The 23,048-nt window shown below is 51.1% G+C and overlaps 1 protein-coding gene across 1 annotated transcript; it reads left to right on the top strand.

Annotated features, from left to right (window-relative positions):
* The first annotated feature begins 1,478 nt into the window (after positions 1-1,478).
* On the top strand, positions 1,479-22,757 carry tefm (transcription elongation factor, mitochondrial). Its single transcript, XM_072242462.1, has 4 exons — positions 1,479-1,562; positions 5,636-6,093; positions 13,460-13,609; positions 17,285-22,757. The coding sequence occupies exons 1-4, from the start codon at positions 1,526-1,528 to the stop codon at positions 17,708-17,710; spliced, it is 1,071 nt and encodes a 356-aa protein (XP_072098563.1). The 5' UTR covers positions 1,479-1,525; the 3' UTR covers positions 17,711-22,757.
* The last annotated feature ends 291 nt before the right edge of the window (positions 22,758-23,048 follow it).

Here is a 23,048-nt window from a genome sequence, read left to right on the forward strand (position 1 = left end):
CTTGGAGTACCGTGCTCAGTTCTGATCACCTCACTACAGGAAGGATGTGGAAACCATAGAAAGGGTGCAGAGGAGATTTGCAAGGATGTTGCTTGGATTGGGGAGCATGCCTTATGAGAATAGGTTGAGTGAACTCGGCCTTTTCTCCTTGGAGTGATGGAGGATGAGAGGTGACCTAATAGAGGTGTATAAGATGATGAGAGGCATTGATCGTGTGGATAGTCAGAGGCTTTTTCCCAGGGCTGAAATGGCTAGCACGAGAGGGCACAGTCTTAAGGTACAGAGGAGATATCAGGGGTATGTTTCTTACGCAGAGAGCGATGATTGCGTGGAATGGGCTGCTGGTGACTGTGGTGGATGTGGAAACGATAGGGTCTTTTAAGAGACTCCTGGATAGGTACATGGAGCTCAGAAAAATAGAGGGCTATGGGTAACCCTAGGTAATTTCTAAGGTAAGGACATGTTCGGTACAGCTTTGTGGGCCGAAGGGCCTGTATTGTGCTGTAGGTTTTCTATGTTTCGTTGCACCCGCCCATAGGTGTAGGGTGGTTCAGTAACGTAATGTTCCACAGCACCAATAATCATAGATCGGGGTTCAATTCCCACCACTGCCTGTAAGGAGTTCGTACGTTCTCCCTGTGATAGTGTGGGTTTCCTCCGGGTGCTCCGGTTTCCTCCCACATTCCAAAGACATACAGGTCAGGGTTAGTAAATTGTAGGCATGCTCTGCTCGTGCCGGAAGCTTGGTGACACTCGTGGTCTGCTCCCAGCGCATTCTTGCTGATTTGGTTAACACAAACAACACACTTCACACGAGGAAATCTGCAGATGCTGGAAATTCAAGCAACACACATCAAAGTTGCTGGTGAACGCAGCAGGCCAGGCAGCATCTCTAGGAAGAGGTACAGTCGATGTTTCGGGCCGAGACCCTTCGTCAGGACTGTGACTGTAACGTCAACTGTACCTCTTCCTAGAGATGCTGCCTGGCCTGCTGCGTTCACCAGCAACTTTGATGTGTGTTGCCAGTATAGATACTGAATTAGGATGCTTCCTTCAGCAGGAGAGTCACGAAAAAGGGGAAACAAATAATTAAGGGCCAGTCATTAAAACGGAGATGCTTAGAAATGACTTAAGAGGGTACTGAATCTCTGGATTTCTCTGTCTGGGAGGGTGGTGGAGGCCAGAACACTGAAGAAAGATAAGTATTTGAAAAAATGCAGTTATGGGGGACTGGCACTGAGGGGAGTGGGGCCATTGAAGAAGGTCGTGAATAGTGGGAGGTTTGAGGGGCCTATTCGTCTATTCCTGTGTTATTTGAGAAATATTTTTCAACAACAATCATTTGAAAATAGAAAATCAGTTTGGCGACGGCTTGTACGCAATACAGTGTTTTGGATTTCGTCCCCTCCTTCCTGGGAACTTTTATTGTACGGAACTGTTGTCCGGGTGAAGGTTGTCGGCCGGACGGGTTGAGGAACGGTACCGGCGAGGCCTGCGGATTGAGGTCGCGCCGGGGGTCGAAGGGATGTGGGTTCCGGGGCTGCGGCGGCTGCTGACCCGAGGTGAGGGCCGATGGGACCGGGGTCGGACGGACCGGTGTGGAAGTGTGGGAGGCCTGACACGCGATGGACTTGAGGGAGCGCCGGGGGAAACACGCGGGAACTGAAGGAGGCCGTTCTGCCCCTCACGGCAGATCTCCCAATGCTTGACCCGCCTCCGTCCTTCCCCCACCTGGCGACTTTCCAGCGATGAAGAAGGGTCTCGGCTTGAAACTGTTTATCTCCCTCCATGGTGGCTGTCTGACCTGAATTCCTGCAGCATTTTCTGTGTTAGTTTGGATTTCGCAATGCGGTGCCTTTTCCTGCAGCGTTCCGCCCACCTCCCAACACCCTCCCTCCTCTCTCGCCAAATACCCCCTCTCCACCCCCACCCGACCCCTGTCAGTCCAGACCTCCCATCCCCCACCCGACCGCCCACCCCCAACCGACCCCTGTCAGTCCAGACCTCCCATCCCCCACCCCACCGCCCACCCCCAACCGACCCCTGTCAGTCCAGACCTCCCATCCCCCACCCCACCCCACCGCCCACCCCCACCCGACCCCTGTCAGTCCAGACCTCCCATCCCCCACCGCCCACCCCCACCCGACCCCTGTCAGTCCAGACCTCCCCCACCCCACCCCCACCCGACCCCTGTCAGTCCAGACCTCCCATCCCCCACCGCCCACCCCCACCCGACCCCTGTCAGTCCAGACCTCCCATCCCCCACCGCCCACCCCCACCCGACCCCTGTCAGTCCAGACCTCCCATCCCCCACCCCACCGCCCACCCCCAACCGACCCCTGTCAGTCCAGACCTCCCATCCCCCACCCCACCCCACCGCCCACCCCCACCCGACCCCTGTCAGTCCAGACCTCCCATCCCCCACCGCCCACCCCCACCCGACCCCTGTCAGTCCAGACCTCCCCCACCCCACCCCCACCCGACCCCTGTCAGTCCAGACCTCCCATCCCCCACCGCCCACCCCCACCCGACCCCTGTCAGTCCAGACCTCCCATCCCCCACCGCCCACCCCCACCCGACCCCTGTCAGTCCAGACCTCCCATCCCCCACCCCACCGCCCACCCCCAACCGACCCCTGTCAGTCCAGACCTCCCCCACCCCACCCCCACCCGACCCCTGTCAGTCCAGACCTCCCATCCCCCACCGCCCACCTCCACCCGACCCCTGTCAGTCCAGACCTCCCCCACCCCACCCCCACCCGACCCCTGTCAGTCCAGACCTCCCATCCCCCACCGCCCACCTCCACCCGACCCCTGTCAGTCCAGACCTCCCCCACCCCACCCCCACCCGACCCCTGTCAGTCCAGACCTCCCATCCCCCACCGCCCACCCCCACCCGACCCCTGTCAGTCCAGACCTCCCCCACCCCACCCCCACCCGACCCCTGTCAGTCCAGACCTCCCATCCCCCACCCCACCGCCCACCCGCACCCGACCCCTATCAGTCCAGACCTCCCATCCCCCACCCCTTCCCACCCGACCCCTGTCAGTCCAGACCTCCCATCCCCCACCCCACCCCATCCCAACACCCACCCGACCCCTGTCAGTCCAGACCTCCCATCCCCCACCCCACCGCCCACCCGCACCCGACCCCTATCAGTCCAGACCTCCCATCCCCCACCTCTCCCCTCCCCATCACCCACCCCTTCCCACCCGACCCCTGTCAGTCCAGACCTCCCATCCCCCACCCCACCCCATCCCAACGCCCACCCGACCCCTGTCAGTCCAGACCTCCCATCCCCCACCCCACCGCCCACCCCCACCCGACCCCTGTCAGTCCAGACCTCCCATCCCCCACCCCACCCCATCCCAACGCCCACCCGACCCCTGTCAGTCCAGACCTCCCATCCCCCACCCCACCGCCCACCCGCACCCGACCCCTATCAGTCCAGACCTCCCATCCCCCACCTCTCCCCTCCCCATCACCTACCCCTTCCCACCCGACCCCTGTCAGTCCAGACCTCCCATCCCCCACCCCACCCCATCCCAACGCCCACCCGACCCCTGTCAGTCCAGACCTCCCATCCCCCACCCCACCGCCCACCCCCACCCGACCCCTGTCAGTCCAGACCTCCCATCCCCCACCCCACCCCATCCCAACGCCCACCCGACCCCTGTCAGTCCAGACCTCCCATCCCCCACCCCACCGCCCACCCCCACCCGACCCCTGTCAGTCCAGACCTCCCATCCCCCACCCCACCCCATCCCAACGCCCACCCGACCCCTGTTAGTCTAGACCTCCCATCCCCCACCCCACCCCACCACCCACTCCCACCCGACCCCTCAGTCCAGACCTCCCATCCCCCACCCCACCCCACCGCCCACCCCCACCGGACCCCTGTCAGTCCAGACCTCCCATCCCCCACCCCCTCTCCACCCCCACCCGACCCCTGTCAGTCCAGACCTCCCATCCCCCACCCCACCCCACCGCCCACCCCACCCGACCCCTGTCAGTCCAGACCTCCCATCCCCCACCCCACCCCATCCCAACGCCCACCCCTTCCCACCCGACCCCTGTCAGTCCAGACCTCCCATCTCCCACCCCACCCAACCGCCCACCCCCACCCGACCCCTGTCAGTCCAGACCTCCCATCCCCCACCTCTCCTCTCCCCATCGCCCACCCCTTCCCACCCGACTCCCCATCAGTACAGACCTCCCCCACCCCACCCCACCGCCCACCCCCACCCGACCCCTGTCAGTCCAGACCTCCCATCCCCCACCCCACCCCATCCCACCCCATCGCCCACCCGCACCCGACCCCTATCAGTGCAGACCTCCCATCCCCCACCTCTCCCCACCCCACTGCCCACCCCCTCCCACCCGACTCCCATCCTCCACCCCACCGCCCACCCGCACCCGACCCCTATCAGTCCAGACCTCCCATCCCCCACCTCTCCCCTCCCCACCGCCCACCCGCACCCGACCCCTATCAGTCCAGACCTCCCATCCCCCACCTCTCCCCACCCCACCGCCCACCCCTTCCCACCCGACTCCCATCCTCCACCCCAACGCCCACCCGCACCCGACCCCTATCAGTCCAGACCTCCCATCCCCCACCTCTCCCCTCCCCATCACCCACCCCTTCCCACCCGACTCCCCATCAGTCCAGACCTCCCATCCTCCACCCCACCCCACCGCCCACCCGCACCCGACCCGTCAGTCCAGACCTCCCATCCCCCAACTCTCCCCTCCCCTACCTCTCCCCTCCCCATCGCCCACCCCTTCCCACCGGACTCCCCATCAGTACAGACCTCCTGTCCTCCACCCCACCGCCCACCCGCACCCGACCCCTATCAGTCCAGACCTCCCATCCCCTACCTCTCCCCTCCCCATCACCCACCCCTTCCCACCCGACTCCCCATCAGTCCAGACCTCCCATCCTCCACCCCACCCCACCGCCCACCCGCACCCGACCCGTCAGTCCAGACCTCCCATCCCCCAACTCTCTCCTCCCCTACCTCTCCCCTCCCCATCGCCCACCCCTTCCCACCCGACTCCCCATCAGTACAGACCTCCTGTCCTCCACCCGCACCCGACCCCTGTCAGTCCAGACCTCCCATCCCCGACCCTACCCCTCCCCATCACCCACCCCACCCAACCTCTCCCCATCACCCACGCCAGTCCATTTCACACCCCATCCCTTACCACTATACGTCTGTCACCCCTCCCCCTCCTTACCCCTCTCCCCCTGGGATCATAACGAAGTCAAGAGTCAAGCTTATTGTACCAGGGAACTATTTAATAGTCATATAACGGCGGGGTAGCAGTTGTCGTTGAGCCTGGTGGGACGTGCTTTCAGGCTTTTGTATCTTCTTCTGCCTAATGGGAGACGGGAGAAGAGAGAACGTCTGGTGTGGGTGGGGTCTTTGATGATGCTGGCTGCTTTTACTGAGGCATGAAGAATTGTAGATAGAGCCCATCAGAATCACTGACGGACAGTAAGTTGTGGCGTTTGTTAGATGTAGCTGTACACGGAGGGGAGGCTGGTTTAGGTCGGGGGCAGTGGTGTGTGTGGGTGAGCTGGGGTTGTAGAGTGCGGAACACTGGTAATCATGGCCACACCTATTTCCTTGCAGTCCATCATTGTGCCTTCTGGTGGCCCAAGCTCCCCAACACGGTGCTGCACCAGCACTTCCTCCGCTGCACCCAGTGCAGAGGGAGCCGGCACACTCTGGCTGAATTCCAGCGCCTCGACTGCGTGTCTCCCGACCCAGACGCCGATGACCTCGATGAGCTCTTTGCCCCTGAGCAGCGGGAGGTGGTGCTGCGGGTGCTGAACACCGCCTCCCGCGAGGAGCTGGCTGGCATCAAATTGCTGCGGGGTAGGAAGTCGGCCAACATCGTGGACTACAGGGAGCAGCACGGACCCTTCACCCAGCTGCGGGGCCTGCTGGAAGTGCCTCTCTTCAAACACAAGACTATAAAGAAAGTGTGTCAGTCAATCCTGAACCCCTTACAGGAGACCGGCAGACAGGAGAAGAAATTCCACGGTCTCAAGTTCATCAAACCCGAGGTGGAAAGGAATCGGCTTTTGGTAAGGTTCAGAAATTCCCTCCGTGGCTGGGTACCCAATCTCCTGTTCTCATTCCTCACATCCTGCATTCCATCTGTGCACAGTGTGATCGTGAGCAAGACCATGGTCCGGTAATGAAAGGGTTATCAAATGGGTGGCGATTGAAGGCCCTGTATTCACTGGAATTTAGAAGAATGAGCTGGGTGGGGGGTGGTGGAATCTCACTGAAACATTTCAAATGTTGAAAGACAGAGTGGATGTGAAGAGGATGTTTCCTGTAGTGGAGGAGTCTAGGACCAGAAGGCACAGCTTCAAAGTAGAGGGACGTCCATTTAGAACAGAGATGAGAAGGAATTTCTTTAGCCAGAGGGAGGTGAATCTGTGGAATTTGTTGCCACTGGGTATATTTAAGGCAAAGGTTGAATGGTTAGGTTGTGAAAGGTTATTGGGAGAAAGCAGGAGATTGGGATTCAGAGGAAAATGGATTAGACATTATGAATTGGCAGAACAGACTCAATGGGCTGAGTGGCCTAATTCTGCTCCTGTATCTTATGGTTTACACAACAGATTCTGGAAATCCGGAGTAACAGACACAAAGTGTTAGAGAGACTCAGCAGGTCGGGCAGCATCTATGGAGAGGAATAAAGAGTCGATGATTTGGGCTGAGACCCTTCTTCAGGATGGGAAAGGAAGGGGACAGAAGTCAGAATAAGAAGGTGGGGCGAGGGGACAGGTGATAGGTGAGGGGGAGGGTTGATTGGTGTATGGGGAAGGGGATTGAAGTGAGAAGCTGGGAGGTAATAGATGGAAGAGGTAAAGGGCTGAAGAAGAAGGCAGGACCTTCCAGTTGCCACACACTTCAATTTGACTTCCCATTCCCATTCTGACATGTCTGTCCACGGCCCCCTCTCCTCCCAGGATGAGGCAGATGACCTCATTTAGTTCCTATGTCTTGTGGTTTTACTGGAGACTCAGTACACTGGGTAGACAGTGTCTAGGGTTCAGTCACAGAACACTGCAGCAGAGAAACAGGCCTTTCAGCCCATCTAGTCTATGCCAAACCATTAATCTGCCTAATCCCATCGATATGCATCCGGACCATAACCCTCCCATCCATGTACTTGCCCAAATCCAAATATCTCATGTGTTGAAATGGACCCCACGTCCCCCACTTATGCTGAAAGCTCATTCCACACTCTCACCACCCTGAGTGAAGAAATTCCCCCTCTTGTTCCCCTTAAACATTTCACCTTTCTCTGTTAACCCATGACCTCTAGTTGTAGTCTCACCCAACCTCAGTGGAATAAGGCTGCTTGCGATTACTCATAATTTTGTGTACCTTTATTAAATCTCTCCTCAATCTTTTTACAGTCCCAACCTATTCAACCTCTCCCTTTAACTCAGGTCCCAGTAACATCCTTATAAATTTTCTCTGCACTCCTTCAATCGTACTTGCATCTTTCCTGTAGGTGGGTGACCAAAACTGCACACAATAGTCCTCGTCACCAATGTCTTATACAACTTCAACGTAACGTCCCATCTCCTGTACTCAATATGCCAAAAGGTTTCCTTATGACCCTATCTACCTGTGAGATCACGTTCAAGAAAAATATGGATCTGTATTCCCAGATCTTTCTGTTCTACTGCACTACTCGGTGGCTGATCCTCCCAAAGTGCAGAACCTCACATTTTCTGCATTGAAGCCAACCTGCCGTTTTCCAGCCCACTTTTCCAGCTGCTCCAGATTGCACTGCAAGCTTTGATAGTCTTCCTCACTGTCCACTGCTCCTCAAATCTTGGTGGCATCCGCAAATTTGCTGATCCAATTTACCACATTATCATCCAGATCGTTGATGTAGATGACAAACAACAATGGAACCAGCACCAATTCCTGCAGCACTCCACTAGTCACAGGCGTTCAGTCAGAGAGGAACCCTCTACCACCACCCTCTGGTTTCTTCTGCAAAGCCAATGTCTAATCCAATTTATTATCTCCTCTTGAATGCCAGGTGACTGAATCTTCTAGACCAACCCTCCATGTGAGACCTTGTCAAAGGCCTTGCTAAAGTTCATGTAGAAAGCATCCACTGCCTTGCCTGGTAACTTTGAATAACTCAATAAGACTGATTAGACACAACTTACCACTCACAAGGTCCCCCTCCAATTTATGTGCAAACCATCCCTTCTGTACGGGTCCCACCTTTCCTGGCAGAGAGCCCAATGATCCAAAAATACGAAGCCCTGCCTCTTGTACCAATTCCATAACCATGTGTTAAACTGTATGATCTTCCTTTTTCTGGCCTCACTGTCACGTGGCGTGGGTAGCAATCCTGAGATCACAACCCTGGAGGTCCTGCCCTTTAACTTGGCACCTAACTCCCCGAACTCACTTTGCAGGGCCTCGTCACCCTTCCTACCCATGTCATTGGTACCGACGTGGACCATGACCTCTAGCTGCTCACCCTCCCACTGAAGAATGCCGTGGGATCGATCCGAGATAGAAACATAGAAAACAGGTGCAGGAGTAGGCCATTCGGCCCTTTGAGCCTGCACCGCTATTCAGTATGATCACGGTTGATCATCCAACTCAGAACCCTGTACTAGCCTTCCCCCCCCCCCATACCCCCTGACCCCCGTAGCCACAAGGGCCATATCTAACTCCCTCTTAAATATAGCCAATGAACTGTTTCCTGTGGCAGAGAATTCCACAGATTCACCACTCTCTGTGTGAAGAAATTTTTCCTAATCTCGGTCCTAAAAGGCTTCCCCTTTATCCTCAAACTGTGACCCCCCCCCCCCCCCCCCCCCCCCAGTTCTGGACTTCTCCAACTCGGGAACAATCTTCCTGCATCTAGCCTGAACAATCCCTTTAGGATTTTATACGTTTCAATAAGATCCCCCCTCAATCTTCTAAATTCCAACGAGTATAAGCCTAGTCGATCCAGTCTTTCATCATATGAAAGTCCTGCCATCCCAGGAATCAATCTGGTGAACCTCCTTTGTACTCCCGCTTTGGCAAGGATGTCTTTCCTCAGATTAGGGGACCAAAACTGCACACAATACTCCAGGTGTGGTCTCACCAAGGCCTTGTACAACTGCAGTAGTACCTCCCTGCTCCTGTACTCGAAACTTCTTGCTATGAGTGCCAGCATACCATTCGCCTTTTTCAGCTCCTGCTGTACCTGCATGCCCACTTTCAATGACTGGTGTATAATGACACCCAAGTCTCGTTGCACCTCCCCTTTTCCTAATTGGCCACCATTCAGATAATCTGTTTTCCTGTTTTTGCCACCAAAGTGGATAACCTCACATTTATCCACATTAAATTGCATCTGCCATGAATTTGCCCACTCACCTAACCTATCCAAGTCACCCTGCATCCTCTTAGCATCCTCCTCACAGCTAACACTGCCGCCCAGCTTCGTGTCATCCGCAAACTTGGAGATGCTGCATTTAATTCCCTCATCTAAGTCATTAATATATATTGTTAACAACTGGGGTCCCAGCACTGAGCCTTGCGGTACCCCACTAGTCACTGCCTGCCATTCTGAAAAGGTCCTGTTTATTCCCACTCTTTGCTTCCTGTCTGCCAACCAATTCTCTATCCACATCAATACCTTACCCCCAATACTGTGTGCTTTAAGTTTGCACACTAATCTCCTGTGTGGGACCTTGTCAAATATCTTTTGAAAATTCAAATATACCACATCCACTGGTTCTCCCCTATCCACTCTACTAGCTACATCCTCAAAAAATTCTGTGAGATTGGTCAGACATGATTTTCCTTTCACAAATCCATGCTGACTTTGTCCGATGATTTCACTGCTTTCCAAATGTGCTGTTATCACATCTTTGATAACTGACTGTAGCATTTTCCCCACCACCGATGTCAGGCTAACCGGTCTATAGTTCCCCGGTTTCTCTCTCCCTCCTTTTTTAAAAAGTGGGGTTACATTAGCCACCCTCCAATCCTCAGGAACTAGTCCAGAATCTAAAGAGTTTTGAAAAATTATCACTAATGCATCCACTATTTCTTGGGCTACTTCCTTAAGCACTCTGAGATGCAGACCATCTGGCCCTGGGGATTTAATCCCTTCAATTTACCTAACACCACTTCCCTACTAACATGTATTTCCCTCAGTTCCTCCATCTCACTGGACCCTCTGTCCCCTACTATTTCCGGAAGATTATTTATGTCCTCCTTAGTGAAGACAGAAACAAAGTAGTTATTCAATTGGTCTGCCATGTCCTTGCTCCCCATAATCAATTCACCTGTTTCTGTCTGTAGGGGACCTACATTTGTCTTAACAAATCTTTTTCTTTTCACATATCTATAAAAGCTTTTACAGTCAGGTTTTATATTCCCTGCCAGTTTTCTCTCATAATCTTTTTTCCCCTTCCTAATTAAGCCCTTTGTCCTCCTCTGCTGGACTCTGAATTTCTCCCAGTCCTCAGGTGAGCCACTTTTTCTGGCTAATTTGTATGCTTCTTCTTTGGAATTGATACTATCCCTAATTTCCCTTGTCAGCCACGGGTGCACTACCTTCCCTGATTTATTCTTTTGCCAAACTGGGATGAACAATTGTTGTAGTTCATCCATGTGATCTGTAAATGCTTGCCATTGCATATCCACCGTCAACCCTTTAAGTGTCATTTGCCAGTCATCTTAGCTAATTCACGTCTCATATCTTCAAAGTTACCCTTCTTTAAGTTCAGGACTTTATTTCTGAATTAACTATGTCACTCTCCATCTTAATAAAGAATTCCACCAAATTATGGTCACTCTTACCCAAGGGGCCTCTCACGACAAGATTGCTAATTAACCCTTCCTCATTTCTCAATACCCAGTCTAGAATAGCCTGCTCTCTAGTTGGTTCCTCGACGTGTTGGTTCAAAAAACTGCATACATTCCAAGAAATCCTCTTCCTCAGCACCTTTACCAATTTGGTTCACCCAAAATATATGTAGATTGAAGTCACCCATTATAACTGCTGTTCCTTTATTGCACACATTTCTAATTTCCTGTTTAATACCATCCCCAACCTCACTACTACAGTTAGGTGGCCTGTACATAACTCCCACCAGCGTTTTCTGCCCCTTAGTGTTAAGCAGCTCTACCCATATCGATTCCACATCCTCCTGGCTAATGTCCTTCCTTTCTATTGCGTTAATCTCCTCTCTAACCAGCAATGCTACCCCACCTCCTTTTCTTTCATGTCTTTCCCTCCTGAATATTGAACTCCCATCCCTGGTCACCCTGGAGCCATGTCTCTGTGATCCCAACTATATCACATTCATTAATAACAATCTGCACTTTTAATTCATCCACCTTGTTACGAATGCTCCTTGCATTGACACACAAAGCCTTCAGGCGCGCTTTTACAACACTCTTAGCCCTTATACAACTATGTTGAAAAGTGGTCCTTTTTGATTTTTGCCCTGGATTTGCCAGCCTGCCACTTTTACTTTTCACCTTACTACTTTTTGCTTCTACCCTCATTTTACACCCCTCTGTCTCTCTGCACTTGTTCCCATCCCCCTGTTGTGAACTAACCTCCTCTCTCCTAGTCTCTTTAATTTGATTCCCAACCCCCAACCATTCTAGTTTAAAGTCACCTCAGTAGCCCTCGCAAATCTCCCCGCCAGGATATTGGTCCCCCCTAGGATTCAAGTGTAACCCGTCCTTTTTGTACAGGTCACACGTGTGCCAAAAGAGGTCCCAATGATCCAAAAACTTGAATCCCTGCCCCCTGCTCCAATCCCTCAGCCACGCATTTATCCTCCACCTCATTCCATTCCTACTCTCACTGTCGCGTGGCACAGGCAGTAATCCCGAGATTACTACCTTTGCAGTCCTTTTTCTCAACTCCCTTCCTAGCTCCCTATATTCTTCTTTCAGGACCTCTTCCCTTTTCCTACCTATGTCATTGGTACCTATATGCACCACGACCTCTGGCTCCTCACCCTCCCACTTCAGGATATCTTGGACGCGATCAGAAATATCCCGGACCCTGGCACCAGGGAGGCAAACTACCATCCGGGTCTCTGGACTGCGTCCACAGAATCACCTATCTGACCCCCTTCCTATTGAATCCCCTATTACAACTGCCCTGCTCTTCCTTGCCCTACCCTTCTGAGCTACAGGGCCAGACTCTGTGCCAGAGGCACGGCCACTGTCGCTTCCCCCGGGTAAGCTGTCCACCCCAACAGTACTCAAACAGGAGTACCTATTGTCAAGGGGCACAGCCACCGGGGTACTCTCTATTACCTGACTCTTCCCCTTCCCCCTCCTAACCGTGACCCACTGGTCTGCCTCCCGTGGCCCCGGTGTGACCACCTGCCTGTAACTCCTCTCCATCAACTCCTCACTCTCCCTAACCAGATGAAGGTCATCGAGCTGCAGCTCCAGTTCCCTAATGCGGTCCCTTAGGAGCTGCATCTCGGCGCACCTGGCGCAGATGTGGACGTCCGGGAGGCTTGGAGACTCCAGGACCTCCCACATCCGGCACTGAGAACAACAAATTGCCCTCACACTCATACTGCCCTTCTCCTCAAATAACAACAAAAAAAAAATGAATACCAAACCTTCCTCGCCTCGCCCGTTTCCACCTAAGCCCAGTGAGCTGAAGCCCTTAAGCCTTCACTCTGCTCCCGGCTCACTCCGCTGCCTGCTGTATGAGGCTCTGTTCCTTTTAAATCTTCCGCGCTTCACTGCCCAACGTCACACGCCTGCGCAGTCCCGCCTCTCTGAACACCGATGGAAAAAAAACCCGAAAAATTCAAAAATGGCTTCCTCCGCACTCCCGCTCCGATTCTCAGACTTTCTTCTTCGAGATATCCCGGACCCTGGTACATGGGAAGCAACAAGCCGCCCAGGAACCCCGTTCTTGTTCACACAACCTTCTTTCTGTTCCCCTAACAAATGCCCTATCACTAGGCTTGCCTCGTCTCAGTCCTTCCCTGCTGAGCTACTGTGCCAGTGTCAGTGAGGGTACAGGGTTCTGCAGCCTGGCTACACGGCTGGTGTATGGGATTCAGTGGACCGGGCACTCCAGTATACAAGACTACAGCGTGCACGTTGCTACTGTACAGGATCTGGTGGGTTGAGTTTGGTGTGCAGGGTGTACGATCAGCAAAGTGACTGAGGTAAATCTGGTAGTTATTCAGTAATCAGTGACCAGGGTGCGGGTACTGGTATTCCATTCGTATAATTGAAGCACTTCAACTCTCACCCCTCTGGCTTTAGCTGAGAGTGTTAACCCGGGGATCTGTGTGGGGAGCTTTACCAAGCGTGTGGTGGGACAGTGGTGAGCGAAGAGCGCGCAGTGCAGTGTAGGTGGCTGCACAGCCGCACTGTATCTAATGAAGCCTTTCTCCCTCTGAGCAGGCTGCAAACACCATCGTGTCGGTTGTGTTTGGAATCCGTAAGATTGCATGGGCCCATGTGGATCAGAATCTTACCGTCCTGGACTGGAATCAGGAGGAGAGTCACCGGTACATGAAGGGCCCATATTTGCCTTCCCTGTACCTGGAGGAGGCAAGTGAAACTACAGGATTAAATCCTGTCTCTCTCCATTTCCCTCTTTCCCCTCCATCTCATGCCCCCAGACCCCCCTCTCCTGCCCTCCTCTCCCTCTCCTGACCCCCCTCCCTCCCCCCACTCCCAGTCCCCCCTCTCCCTCCACCCACCCCCTGCCTCCCTCTCCCCCATCCCTGCCCCACCCTCTTCCCCCAGCCCCCTCTCCACCATCTCTGTGTCTCCCCCTCCCAAACCCCTTTGATCAGTCCCTGGAGACTGAGATTTGCTTGATTATTCAAGGAGCCGCTGTATGGAGAGAGACGGTAGAGACTGGGCCTCTCGGTGACTCCTCACCACCCATTTCTCCCGTGTGGTCAATTAACCTGCTCTGCTGTCCAGCATGTCTTTGGAGCGTGGGAGGAAATCGGAGCGCCTGGAGTAAACCTATGCAGTCACGGAGAAAGCGTGCCAGCCAGCGGTGGAATTGGACCTGGGCTGCTGGTGCTGTAAAAGCCCTACACTAACCCCTGCGCGACCGTGGCCCCCCTCCCTGCTTCCCATTGCTGCACGGGGTGGCAGATACAGATTTAATCAGCACTTTCTACATGGAACTGAATAAACCCATCAAGCATGGGGAGAGAGGGACAGTGGGTCCGGTTGAATAGCTGTTTGCAAAAATGACACATATATAAGTGGGGGGGTGGAGGATTGGGGGGGGCATTACCCCCCAAACGGAATATAAGGTGTTGTTCCTCCAACTTAAGTGTGGTCTCATCATAACAGTGGAGGTAGCCTCCAACCTGATGGCATGAACATTAACTTCTCAAACTTCCAGTAATGTCTCCCAACAACCCCCCTCCATTTCCTATTCCCTTTTCCCTCTCTCACCTCATCTCCTTGCCCACCCATTGCCTCCCTCTGGTGTTTCTCCCTCGCCCCTTTTTCTTTCTTCCATAACCTTCTGTCTCTTTCACCAACCAACTTCCCAGCTCTTTACTTCATCTATCTCCCTCCAGGTTTCACCTATCACCTGACGTTTCTCTCTCCCCTCCCGCCATCTTTTAAATCTACTCCTCAGCTTTTTTTCTCCAGTCCTGCCGAAGGGTTTCGGCCCGAAATGTCAACTGTACACTTTTCCATAGCCTGCTGAATTCCTCTAGCATTTTGTGTGCGTTGCTTGGATTTCCAGCATCAGCAGATTTTCTCTTGTTTGTGAAACAAAGTTGCTGTGTGGTTGATAGGGTTGAGAAGGCCTGTGGTGTGTTGTCCTTCGTTAGTCTCAGGGTTACTAACGCCCTGATGGAACATAGAACAGTACAGCACAGTACAGGCCCTTCGGCCCACAATGTTGTGCCGACCCTCAAACTCTGCCTCCCATATAACCCCCCACCTTAAATTCCTCCATATACCTGTCTAGTAGTCTCTTAAACTTCACGAGTGTATCTGCCTCCACCACTGACTCAGGCAGTGCATTCCATGCACCAACCACTCTCTGAGTAAAAAACCTTCCTCTAATATCTCCCTTGAACTTCCCACCTCTTACCTTAAAGCCATGTCCTCTTGTATTGAGCAGTGGTGCCCTGGGGAAGAGGTGCTGGCTATCCACTCTATCTATTTCTCTTATTATCTTGTACACCTCTATCATGTCTCCTCTCATCCTCCTCCTCTCCAAAGAGTAAAGCCCTAGCTCCCTTAATCTCTGATCATAATGCATACTCTCTAAACCAGGCAGCAACCTGGTAAATCTCCTTTGTACCCTTTCCAATGCTTCCACATCCTTCCTATAGTGAGGCGACCAGAACTGGACACAGTATTCCAAGTGTGGCCTAACCAGAGTTTTATAGAGCTGCATCATTACATCGCGACTCTTAAACTCTATCCCTTGACTTATGAAAGCTAACACCCGCAACTTTCAGGGATCTGTGGACATGTACCCCCAGATCCCTTTGCTCCTCCACACTACCAAGTATCCTGCCATTTACTTTGTACTCTGCCTTGGAGTTTGTCCTTCCAAAGTGTACCACCTCACACTTCTCTGGGTTGAACTCCATCTGCCACTTCTCAGCCCACTTCTGCATCCTATCAATGTCTCTCTGCAATCTTCGACAATCCTCTAAACTATCTACAACACCACCAACCTTTGTGTCGTCTGCAAACTTGCCAACCCACCCTTCTACCCCCACATCCAGGTCGTTAATAAAAATCACAAAAAGTAGAGGTCCCAGAACCGATCCTTGTGGGACACCACTAGTCACAATCCTCCAATCTGAATGTACTCCCTCCACCACCACCCTCTGCCTTCTGCAGGCAAGCCAATTCTGAATCCACCTGGCCAAACTTCCCTGGATCCCATGCCTTCTGACTTAGAATAAGCCTACTGTGTGGAACCTTGTCAAATGCTTTACTAAAATCCATATAGTTCACATCCACGGCACTACCCTCATCTGTATGCCTGGTCACCTTCTCAAAGAACTCTATCAGGCTTGTTAGACATGATCTGCCCTTCACAAAGCCATGCTGGCTGTCCCTGATCAGACCATGATTCTCTAAATGCCCATAGATCCTATCTCTAAGAATCTTTTCCAACAGCTTTCCCACCACAGATGTAAGGGTCACTGGTCTATAAATACCTGGACTATCCCTACTACCTTTTCTGAACAAGGGGACAACATTTGCCTCCCTCCAATCCTCCAGTACCATTCCCGTGGACAACGAGGACATAAGGATCCTAGCCAGAGGCTCAGCAATCTCTTCCCTCACCTCATGGAGCAGCCTGGGGAATATTCCGTCAGGCCCCGGGGACTTATCTGTCCTAATGTATTTTAACAACTTCAACACCTTCTCTCCCTTAATATCAACATGCTCCAGAGCATCAACCTCACTCATACTGTCCTCACCATCATCAAGTTCCCTCTCACTGGTGAATACCGAAGAGAAGTATTCATTGAGGACCTCGCTCACTTCCACAGCCTCCAGGCACATCTTCCCACCTTTATCTCTAATCGGTCCTACCTTCACTCCTGTCATCCTTTTGTTCTTCACATATTTGAAGAATGCCTTGGGGTTTTCCTTTACCCTACTCGCGAAGGCCTTCTCATGCCCCCTTCTTGCTCTCCTCTGCCCCTTCTTAAGCTCCTTTCTTGCTTCCCTGTATTCCTCAATAGACCCATCTGATCCTTGCTTCCTAAACCTCATGTATGCTGCCTTCTTCCACCTGACTAGATTTTCCACCTCACTTGTCACCCATGGTTCCTTCACCCTACCATTCTTTATCTTCCTCACCGGGACAAATTTATCCCTTACATCCCGCAAGAGATCTCTAAACATCGACCACATGTCCATAGTACATTTCCCTTCAAAAACATCATCCCAATTCACACCCGCAAGTTCTAGCCTTATAGCCTCATAATTTGCCCTTCCCCAATTAAAAATTTTCCTGTGCTCTCTGATTCTATCCTTTTCCATGATGATGCTAAAGGCCAGAATAGACCACAGTTCTGTGTTCTGTTCTTGGATAGGCACGTGGATGATAGAAAAGTGGAGGGCCATGTGGGAAGAGAGGGTTAGATTGATCTTGGAGTGGGTTAAAGGGTTGGCACAACATCGTGGGCTGAAAGGCCACTACTGTTCTTTAGTGGTCTGAGTGACCACATTCTTTCCTCCTTGTGAACAGTTCTGATCTCTCCCTTGCAGATTTCCTCGGCTGTGTCAAAAATTCCCAAAGCTGATTTCTTCGTCTTGGAGAAGCCGAGCATCTCGATTCAGAACACCAAACTGTTCCCGGTGACACTTCACCTGCGCACCATCGAGGCCATGCTGCACGGCCTGCTGGGCGCCGGTTACCCAGATGACAGGCAGCACCGAGTGCTAAGCGTGGCGCGTACTGCCATCGGCAAGCACTTCAAACTGATGGTGGGCGAGGCCCGCACCAGTGGCCGGGAGCTCGTACAGCAGTTCATGGTGGACTCGGTAACAGAGGAGCACCCACGGGTGCTTTTCCCCCGAGATGCACTCCCCCGTTACCGGAGGCTCTTTCAGAAATCGGATCGTGGAGAGGAACTTTGTGATGCTTTATTGCAGGCAGTTGCCTTCTACGAATTTCTCTTTAATAATTCTTAAGTGACACTACACTGGCATCTGGAGGCTTACAGAGGGGGATTTCTGTAACTTGCCTCTCATCCCGCCTCACTGAGTTGTGATTGTCCTGTACTTCGTCACACCTCTGTTACTCATGCACAACGCTGGATCGTTAGGCTGACTGGTAAACTGTAGAAGGTTTTACAGTTGTGTTGAATCTGGGCAATCATTCGGTCCCTGATCACCCAGCCCTATTCTGAGTGACGTTGATCAAAGGATCATTACTGGTCAAAACACTCTCGGGAAAAGGCCGATAGGGCCTTTATTAGACCTCAACCTGAAATGTGGCACCTCTGCCATTCCAGTGATCTCTCGGTGCTGAGAATCTGTTTCATTCTATGGAGAGGGTCTTGTACCTTCTCAGGGGCAGGAACCACAGGCTAGACTGGAAGAAGATCAGTGTCTCCTGGGATATCTCAGGCCAGGACAGAGCTGTGCAGTGTGTGGGTAATGCATTGTACATTGTCTGTGTTTAATGTCATCCCCCTTCATAGTTGCTGCCTGATTTACTGAGTTTCTACAGCACTTTGTTTGTGTCACTCCCCTAAGGTCTGTTAGCTTAGTATCATGGTTTTTGGTGAAGGCTACATTGGGAATTAGTCATCTTAGAATCTGGCTGAGGATTGAGGCTGTGGGGAAAGGTGAAACTTAACAGTAACATACACAAAATGCTGGAGAAACTCAGCAGGTCAGTCAGCATCTATGGAGAGGAATGAAGAGTTGACATTTTGGGCCATAAACCTGACCTGCTGAGTTCCTCCAGCATTTTGTTTGTTACTCTGGATTCCCAGCATTTGCAGAACTGCTTGTGTTTATGAAGTTTAACAGTTCCTCATTTAATGTCTCAGAGTTTGGATTAAAACTTGTTGGCTGCCAACCAGACGACCCCATGAACTCAAGTGAGCAATCCCAGGCCTGGGCTGAATTAACTGAGCCCAGTTGGAACAACAGGTTGCTGCAGGTCCATCTGTGTGCTGGAATGGGATGTGGGGCAGGAGGAACTGGACTTCTGTACTGAATTGATGTCAGGTGGAATCTAACTTAATCTTCATGAGGGCATGGAGATGTGTCAACTTCCCCACTGAATATCAGCCTTTTTTCCAAATGTGTTCTGACATTGAACAATTCACAGAACTGGTGTGGGTGTTACTGATTGAAACCCTGCTCTGCAGTTTCACTTCTGGTTTGATTTGTCTCCTTCACACTTTATCGGGTGTGAAGCACTTCGGGATAAAAAGAGAGAGAAGCAACAAATGGGAACGCCCTGAAGGAATACATAAATACAAATCTTTAAAATTCTTAAATTCTAAAGATGTATATCAGCCTCAGGTAATTGTATTGTTTTACTTTATTTATCATTAAACGAGTTCACTGGAGTTCCTACCATTTTATTTATTTACTTTGGACTGTGGGAGGAAACCAAAGCACTTGGGGGAGACTGACATATTCCACAGGGAGGACATAGACTCCTTACAGATGACGTTGGAAATGAACATTGACGCTCCAAGCTGTAGTAGTGTCGTGCTAACTGTTATGCTACTGTGACGTCTGTTAGTAAATAAACCAAAGCCATGTGGAGCCCGAGTGTTGGGTAGGATGTACTCTGACAGGTTGGGCTTGTGCGGTGACACACTTGCATGGCAGGTCAGGGTAATTCTCCAATTCTGTTAACCAGCAGCATTGATGCAGCTTGGTAAGTCATAAAGCACAGAAACAGGCTCTCCAGCACATACAGTCTCTGCTACACCATTCTGCCTTGTCCTATCAGCCTGCACCTGGACCATGTACCTATCCAAATTTCTCTTAAGTGTTGCACTCGAACCCACATCCACTGGCAGCTCATTCCATACTCACACCACCCTGAGTGAAGAAATTCCCTCTCAGGTTCCCCTTTACCTTTCACCCTCAACCTGTGACCTTTAGTTCTCGTCTCACCCAACTTCACTGGAAAAGGTCTATTTGCATTATATTTGATCAAATCCCTCCATTTCTCCTACGCTCTAGGGAATGAAGTCCGAACCTGTTCAACCTTTTTGTACCACTCAGGCTCTCAAATCCCAGCAAAATCCTTGTAAATCTTCTCTCTCCTCTTTTGATCCTTCCTGTTGGTCGGTGGCCAGAACTGCATTGCAATTCTCCAAATTTGGCTTTACCAATGTCATGTACAACTTCAACACCTGAGTTTTTTGTTTGCAAAGGCTTCCATTTCAGATTGGGCGTCACTGGCTTTTTACTCCTTGGTGGTCAGATCGGAAGACTTGGCCCCCTCGATCTCTGAACAGCCTGAGCAAACTGCGGGTTATCTTCTCATTACTGTGACACACTGGCAGCACAATCTTGAAATTCTTTATTCTGGGGAGCAGATGGTTTCTTGCACCCATGAGCCATTGCTAAACTGATCTGTGGTGCATCCCAACAGAATGTGGGCTGCCCCCAGTACATCCTTGGTTGTGAACACAAATGACACATTTCACTCTATGTTTCAATGTACACATGATAAATAAATCTGAATGCAGAATAGTGTTACAGAGAAGGTAGATGATAAGGTGCAAGATCGTAGAGTTAGATTGAGATCAAGAGTCACTCTTACTGTACCAAGAAATTCAATATTCAAGAGTGGGATTGAAGCTGTCCTGTGCTTGGTAGCAAATGCTTCCAGGCTTTTATATATTCTGTCTGGGTAGCCTCCAACCTGATGGCATGAACATTGACTTCTCCAACTTCCGCTAATGCCCCATCTCCCCCTCGTACCCCATCCGTTATTTATACACACACATTTTCTTTCTCTCTCTCTCTCTCTCCTTTTTCTCCCTCTTGACTATACCCCTTGCCCATTCCTCTGTGTTTTCCCCCCCCACCCCCTTTTCCTTCTCCCTGGACCTCCTGTCCCATGATCCTCTCATATCCCTTTTGCCAATCACCTGTCCAGCTTTTGGTGCCATCCCTCCCCCTCCTGTCTTCTCCTATCATTCTGGATCTCCCCCTCCCATTTTCAAATCTCTTACTAGCTCTTCCTTCAGTTAGTCCTGACGAAGGGTCTCGGCCCTAAACGTCGACTGCACCTCTTCCTAGAGATGCTGCCTGGCCTGCTGAGTTCACTAGCAACTTTGATGTGTGTTGCTTTTACATCTTCTGTTTGATTGGGGGAGGTTTGTATCTGATTACACAGTTTTACCGAGAAGGTAGCCCAGGTTCGACAATTTCTAATAGTCCATCATACAAATTTATTTGTTAGAAACAATGTGTCATCTGTAGTTTGGACAAAATGCATGATAAATCTGAACTATCCACTCCCCTCACTCACTCTAACTTCACCGTGTCTGAACACCATCTGCCCATCATCCTTTAACCTTGTCCTTAGTCCACCTGTCACTCACTGGCCTGTTTCACCTCCCCCCCTTTGTACTGGGAATGGTTCTTTGCTCCCGGTCCTGATGCTCTCCATCTGAAACACTTCCTTCACCTTCCCTCCACTGACAAATAGTGCCTATCCCTCAATCACTACTACTACTACGTCGACTCAGGCCTAGGGGGCCGGCATCGGGCACGATGATGGACTCTTCACTTCTCCCTCTCCCTCATCAGTGTGTTCAGTTCATCTACATTAGCTGCGCTGCTGTCTTCTAGGAGCGTGTTGACCGTAGACTTGGGAGGGCGCCCAGGGTTCATCCTCCTGTGCTTGGGCTCCCATATGATGACTAGGCTGGCAGGTAGCTCAGGGTGGCGTAGACAGTGCCCCGCTAGTTGTAGTCTCCTCGCCTCAATTTTAGTGGTGAGCATCGGTAGGTCGTTATAGAGCTCAACGTTCATCATGTGCTGTTGCCAACTCACGTCAAGAGCCATCTGAGCATTCGTGTATAGCAACCATCTAGAGACTTTCGCATTGTCTTGGTGAGTGTCCACGTCTCGCATCCGTACGTGAGACTGGCCCCCATGACTGCTATGAAAATCCTCTAAGCCCTCTGGTCAGGTTCGACTTCCAGATTTCCTTCATGTCGTTCATAGCCCTCCACGCCAGCACCCTCCGTATCTTTGTCTTTATCCATCCATCAGGTAATGTTTTAATTTGAGTGCACCATCCATTCTGTCTGGTTTTTATTCATGTGGATGATAAGTGTCAATTTACCACTGTCACCATCTTAGTAAATCACATTTTCCCCTCCATTTCCTTCTCTCTCAGCTGGTTTAACTTCCTTAACAGGAAATCTGTGACACGAACTGCAGCCAGTAATTATGGTATGACTGCAAGTTCCACATTCTAATCACTTTCACAGAATTCAGGAGGAACTTCTGTATCAAGTCAAATTATTATAAACTCGGTAATGGGGTTCTAGAACAGAAAAGGCTACAGAAGTAGTAGACTCAGCCAAATCCCTCTCCACCATTGAGATTTACCCGTCAAGGACCTCCCCACCCCTCACCATCCAGGCTATGCTGCCATTGGAAAGGAGGGACAGGAACCCTGAGGTCCCATACCACCAGGTTCAGGAACCCTCAAACATCAGGATCCTGAACCAGTGTGGATCACTTCACTCAACTCAACACTGAACTGATCAATGAACATAACCAATGGACTTGCATTCAGGTTCCTACAGCTCATGGTCTCAGTAATTCATTTTGTATTTGTAGTTTGTCTTTTGCACATCGGTTGTTTGTCAATCTCTGTATGTAGTTCTTCATTGATTCTATTGTTTCTTTGTTCTACTGTAAATGCCTGCATGACAATGAATTTCAGGGTGGTATGTGGTAACATACTTCCATAATAAATTTACTTTGAGCTGCGTTCTGAACTTCTGCCCAGTGGAAATATTTCATTTCCACACCAGAACTTGCAACAATTTTAATAAGCCCTGTCTTCTCTGTCCCACAGAAAAAAGGACTGCTTGTTCAATATTTCCTGATAATTGTAACTTCTGTTTGGCATATTTCTTTTAAAAAGTTTTGATTTTTGCATTATTATAGTGCATTTACATCTTTTTTTGAAAATAAAGATCAGAACAGTTCATCCTACATTTCCTTGAATGCAAACTGCAGTGTTCCTCTTTCATAACACGATTTAAAAACTACTTGGTGGAAGTGAGATGGCATGGAATTATGACAGAAGTGGCTTGTGGCATCTCAGTTTCCCCAAACACCATTTCTGGAATAAATGAAGTCTTTAAACATCTTTTCGTATCTGGGAAAATTTTCCACTGGAAAGTATTAGGCATAGGAATAGGAAGTCCTGGCAGAATTATTTTGGTAGGTAAAGTGATTAAAGTTAGAACACAGAACAGCCAGGTCCTCTGGCTCATCTTGACCATGTTGACTGAACTAGTCC

This window comes from Mobula birostris, chromosome 24, assembly GCF_030028105.1.
Source record: "Mobula birostris isolate sMobBir1 chromosome 24, sMobBir1.hap1, whole genome shotgun sequence".
Classification (NCBI taxonomy): Eukaryota; Metazoa; Chordata; class Chondrichthyes; order Myliobatiformes; family Myliobatidae; genus Mobula; species Mobula birostris.

Coding starts and splice junctions, on each gene's coding strand:
- tefm (XM_072242462.1), top strand. CDS start 1,526: ATGTGGGTTCCGGGGCTGCGGCGGCTGCTGACCCGAG. Junction 1,563..5,635: donor GCGGCGGCTGCTGACCCGAG/GTGAGGGCCGAT, acceptor ATTTCCTTGCAG/TCCATCATTGTGCCTTCTGG. Junction 13,610..17,284: donor CTTCCCTGTACCTGGAGGAG/GCAAGTGAAACT, acceptor TCTCCCTTGCAG/ATTTCCTCGGCTGTGTCAAA.